This window comes from Bombus impatiens, unplaced genomic scaffold (genome assembly GCF_000188095.3).
Source record: "Bombus impatiens unplaced genomic scaffold, BIMP_2.2 scf_1430, whole genome shotgun sequence".
NCBI lineage: Eukaryota > Metazoa > Arthropoda > Insecta > Hymenoptera > Apidae > Bombus > Bombus impatiens.
In genome coordinates, this window is record NT_177849.1 from 4,530 (window position 1) to 10,257 (window position 5,728).

The window sequence follows — 5,728 nt, forward strand, 5'->3', positions numbered from 1 at the left end:
TCCAAATCTCGGTAATATCTGACATTCGGTCATGTTACACTAGCTAGAAAAATTTACCGCTTGTCCAGCTGGACAAATTGTAAAATACAAATTATGATTTAATGACGATTATGTGAATATGAAAAGTAGATTCTTTTTCTCTCCTGGAGATCTCCTTCCTTCTTTCATTTCGGGATTCATGCGCGACTCACGCTCAAAACATATCAATGATATGCTATATATGTATATACTTTAAACAAAAGCGAAAGGGGAAATAAGCAACTAGCTAACTAAAGCGAAAAGATAGGAAAAGCGAAACATCTTCGAAAAAGCTGAATTTTGCGTTGAATTTGAACGTCCAACGAGGACTGAGAAAATGTTGCATTGGTCAACGTATTATTAATTTTCGTTATTACCTTTATTCGCAAAGAACTTAAATTACAAGATCGATATGACAATGACTGAAATAGCACAGTAGAAATTAAATATTGTTATGGATCCAACATTGGTTGTTATTTTTGAACATCTGCTGATTATAATTTTCGTCATTTTTAAATAGGCAAATACGAAGATTATAATACATCTTCCACTTACAGAAACTGTTCTAAACTTCTCTACCCATCCTTAAGTTTCATCGTTCTGTGAATTTTTATAAGTCATCAAGAACGGTCTTTCCGGAGCAGGACACAGAAATTCTTTAAATAGCGAAGTGAAAGCACCACTCTTGTTACCAACTGGTTCCAACAAATTGTTCCACAGACTATTCGCATCTTGGGAAACACAAAACATTTCTGATTATCAACGTAACACTCGTTAAATAATTGTATAGTTTCATCTGTTATACTCACATAATGCATGTAGTTTTTGACTCCAATGAAAGCAATCAGCGTTAAGATATGAGAGGTCGGTAAATCCATCCTCGGCAAGAGGTATTTTTGCATCTACCAGAGTCGGTAACATTACTACGGTGAAGTCATTTCTATGAAATTCTGGATAATTAGCGACTTCTTCGTCAATCTCTTGCCACCTAAAAAAATGAAACAAGCTAGCATATTCTCCATATGCATTTTAAAATAGATGTCAAACGGTACTTGAAATGTGTTAGGGAAATAATATCGCATAAATGTGAAATAATAAAAATAAGCTGATTGTGGTGCGAAATGTCGCACCGCGCTGAGACAGAAGTAAAATTCCTTTGCTAGTTACCAAGATTTCGCATTTTTTCAGTATCTGTATATCATATTTTGGCTTCGTAATTACACTTCGTGATCATTTGGATTATCATAGTAGCTAAAAGTTCGTAGTTTTTTATAGCATAATTTTTATTATAGGAGATTATGTGGAATAATCCACTGCCAAAATTAACGATTTCCGATACACGGTATGGTAATGGAAAGGTGTAACACTTTTTCAAGATAATTAGGGTAAATTCCGCATTCCTAATCGGGATAGACGCCATATTGATTTAGTAAAGGCAAGAGGTGAATTTAAACTGTTTCGCGCTGAAGGAGAATTGTTAATGATTCATTTACGGAGAAAAAGAAGGAGGGAAGTTGGGGTATTTACACCATATCGATAATTTTCCGATAATTTTTGTATTCACGCGTCATTCGAGTAAGGGTCTCGCCGATCTTTGTGATAAGAGAAAAGAAATGTTAGAGGTTCTGCGTGACACCAAGCTTCGTAAACACGATCGGCAAACTCGCGCGGGCTGCGAAATATTAGGAGGCACATCCTGCGCGTATCTAATTTCCCCACCATCGAACCTTTCTCACATCTTCCGCGCATGCGCTCGAAATGTCGAAAGTGTTGAGTTTATGTTAGCCATCGAGGCAACGACATTTAGAATACCCCCGAACGAGACGATCGCGGTGCATGTATCAAATTTGTATAAACATTGTTTATATGCGCTAGTATATATTAATCACTTATGGTGGCAATGGACTAGAGGAAATATTGATCCTCTCTATGCGAAAATTTGATGGGACGATTTTCGGGTTGCTGTTATGGATTTTAATGAATAAGCAGATTTAACGTCTAACCTATGATTTTTCTTACAAGGATGGTTTATGTTTTCGAATGCCACAATCTTTTTCTCTACAACTTGTACGAGGTAAGTTGCGGATCTACATTCGTTCGTGTAAAAAACAAAGCGCAATTCTTTTGCTCACGATTTTCATCTTATTTTAACTTCAAGAATCTGTACCGAAACTTACCTGCGGTATCAGACGACTATCGATATGTTTGTGATGTTTCAAGTACAGTACTTGTTGTTATCGGTTAGTAAAGAATCAATATCCTGATTAACTGAACAATAACTAATACCTTTGCCTTTGATATTAATTGATAACAGATTGAAATTCGTAGATCGCTGTCGATAACATCGATACCGCATCGAACACATCACTAGATCATCGATCACATCACTAGATATGTGTTATATAAATACGAACTCGTCTGAATAGACGCTCATAATATAAATTTATAAATATACTTATCAGTGTTTTTCATCCAAAATCGAGCCCGACATTGCCCGAGTGATCAATAAGATCTTAATGTGAATTGAAATCAAAGATGATGAATCTATGTCGTTCTCTAATAACTCTTTTCAATAAAGTTATTCACCAACATATAACAAGAATGACATACGCTTACATATAGAATAAAAATTAAGGTAATCGGATTATAGAGATTATTTGCAGGTCGCAGCGATGTGTTTATAGACATACAACAGTAGATGAGTGGACACACCATGCAGACACAAACGTTGTCTTATAAGTCAAATTCAACATAGTAGTAGCAGCAGCTTTCTCTAAATATGTCGGTAACTAAGTGAGTTTACCCCCTATAGGAAAAATGTCGAGTTTCACAACATACTTAAGCTTCATTAAAATGGGAATAGTAGCCCCTTTTATGTATAATTACTAAGATTAAATATAAAGTATGATATAACAAAATTCTTGTAAGTGTTTAATCCTCAAGCACAAAATATTTAAAAAGTTAAATTCGGAAAATTATACAAACCTCTCCATTAATTCATAATATTCCGGTCTTTCATCCCTAAATTTTAAAGCAAACATACATGAGCATTCAATCATGGATGACACATAGCACCGCAATGACTCTCTTCCTTTGTGTGCAGCAACCAGTTCCTTTAAGTGAGGTGGTGGTATAAGAGCAACAAAAGTTCTTGGTAAGTTGTCTCTTAATATTCTAAGAGTATTAATTAAATCTATTTTTCTAAGAGTATAAATTAAATCTATTTTGTGATCATTTAACATAGTCCATGGAGATGTTGCACACGCATTAAGGCAAAAATCATTGCTTCCAATCATCAACGAAATCAACTGGAAAACATAAAAATGTAGATACTATTGCTTAAACGATTAAATATTAAATGAAATTATAATTTTTAATTAAAGAAAGAAAAAGTTGTCCAATTTCATACTGGCATTTATATATATGTATATAATTATTTTGTCTACGAACATACGAACCTTCCAATGTTTATTGATATCTATCCTCGGGTCATCTTTTATTTTATTGATCAGATATGTCGCCATGAAAGTCATATCTTTAGACATAGCTCCACCTTCGGCGACGTTTAACTGCGCAGCTGGATCACTACTTATAGCGTCTCCAAGTGAATAACCTATTAATTTAGGATTGAATTCCTGCATATAGAAAAATCGGACTATGAAAGATTTCAGCATTCACATTTATGACGATAACACAAATCATATGCGTAAACAATGCAGATGTAAGAAATGAACAAACTTTAAGAATATTAGGGAGAGTCAGGTACTCTCGCCAAGTTCCTTGACCGCCAATACTACCCACTATGCCTCTATTTTCAATGTTCACCTCGAACATATAAATCGAAGTAACTCCAGCGCCGATTGTCAAGGAATCACCCATTGCAGCAATGACATCTATGTCTCCTGGTTTTAAATGGTGAACCGACTCGGGAACTTTTGGAGACCTGCCAGCTAAACAAATTAAAGTGAAGACATTAGAATACATATGAACTTTAAAAGATAAGCATCAATTTTACTATTCTTAAACTACAGTGTGGTGAGGAACTTGTAATGTTACATATGTATCTTAAAAAATGATATTAATAGGACAAAACTATGAATGAACTCAAAATCACATTGAAATTCTTGTAGTCACTACAAGTTGTGAAGAACAGCGTTCTTCACTGTAGTTTGCTGCCACAGAAATTTACCGATTGTCTCTAGGATAAATTGTAAAAATTATTGGAAATAAAAGAAATCTGCGATTTAAAATGAATAATGATTTTAAGGAATAAATACGACGATGTAATATTTACAAGTGATACCATGAAGTATTTGATAACAATAATCATAAATTTGGTTAACTACCTGTAACGTTGCAAGGAAAAGGGACGTGTATTGGAATTTCCTTTTGAAAGTTATTTTTATTCCGTAGTTGAGACATTCGATCCTCATTTGTTGTGCCTACAAAATAGTCATTTTAAAACAACTTACAAAAATACTTCATCTGTGATGTAACGTTACACGCGATATGTTAAAACTCCGATCAAGTAATTGCAACGAATGATTTCAAAACTTCTACAAACGTTATCGGATTCGTTCTAAATTTTAGACATATAGAGGTGTAATCTTGTTACTTGTACCTTATAGTAATAAGAGCATTGTTTTCACTTCTTAAATTTAACGTGCATATTTTAATTGTCTAGAGTTTTAATAGTATATGAAAACTTTCATGAGCTACTGTATATTTTCAAGATTTATGCTATAAAGTAAAGGCGTTCAGTGGCGAGGTATCAACTTTTCCCGCGCACCCCGTCCCTAATCTAACCAAAACCCAATTTGCATCTGAAATCACAATCAGGTTGCTGCCTCTTATACTCGTATAACAAGACTGACCAGTATTTTAAGAACAAATGGAAATGGTATACGGACACCTTTTGATTTCACTTGTACCTAACAGCTCGTTACTTTTAATACACTTCAGGACTGCTGTTTAGTTTCGTTACGAATTTCGAAATAAGTACTGTTTACAAAATTCTTCCTTATTCTTGCAAAATACCACAGAATTCATAGCACATGTTACTTGAAAATATAATCTCTACAATATTTATATGTTAAAAGAAAAATTATCCGTGCTGTGCAAGCTTTTGTCTACTTTTACCGAAAAAAATTTCGTCAACTTATCATTTTATCGCGAAAATATATATATTCACAATGAAACATTAGTCTATGAAAAATAAGATTCACAATATTTCAATTCCTCCAAAAAGCATCTCTCTAACCAAAAGGAAGTGATATTATTGCATAAAGACGTAACACGATGATATTACTGCATAAAGACGTAACACGAAATAAACTAAAACAGACGTACCATAGGATTGCGTTAACCAATTACGATATCCACGGTAGATGGAATTGAGAATCGACGTATCCAAGGCAGTTCTTTGCGACATGGTCAACACGCATAATTCCAATACAAGGTACAGATACAGCTTCTTCATCGTAAGTTTTGTTGCACAATCAAATGGTCACTTTTAAGTTTCCACAGTGATATTTTATTTTTATTGATTACAAAGGCAAAAAAATATATAAATTCTTGTGATGACAGCTAACTGTTGCGCGTATTATCGAAGGCCTCGATAGCGCCGCATCCAGTCTTAGCTGTTGCTCGTTAGCGATCGTTACAAACACTGTTCGCACTCGTAAAAGATTAGAATCTGTTATGTTACATG

At 34.2% G+C, this 5,728-nt stretch overlaps 1 protein-coding gene across 1 annotated transcript; it reads right to left on the minus strand.

The window, feature by feature from the left end:
- Nucleotides 1-446: 446 nt before the first annotated feature.
- Nucleotides 447-5,728, minus strand: LOC100745760 (phospholipase B1, membrane-associated-like). The gene is made up of 7 exons (XM_003493948.4): nucleotides 5,368-5,728; nucleotides 4,365-4,460; nucleotides 3,757-3,968; nucleotides 3,477-3,653; nucleotides 3,004-3,326; nucleotides 828-1,006; nucleotides 447-749 (listed from the first exon to the last, which is right to left on the minus strand). Exons 1-7 carry the CDS (start codon nucleotides 5,495-5,497, stop codon nucleotides 604-606), a joined length of 1,263 nt encoding a protein of 420 aa, XP_003493996.1. The 5' UTR covers nucleotides 5,498-5,728; the 3' UTR covers nucleotides 447-603.

Coding starts and splice junctions, on each gene's coding strand:
- LOC100745760 (XM_003493948.4), bottom strand. CDS start 5,497: ATGAAGAAGCTGTATCTGTACCTTGTATTGGAATTATGCGTGTTGACC. Junction 3,969..4,364: donor TTTTCCTTGCAACGTTACAG/GTAGTTAACCAA, acceptor TAATTTGTTTAG/CTGGCAGGTCTCCAAAAGTT. Junction 3,327..3,476: donor ATATCAATAAACATTGGAAG/GTTCGTATGTTC, acceptor TATGTTTTCCAG/TTGATTTCGTTGATGATTGG.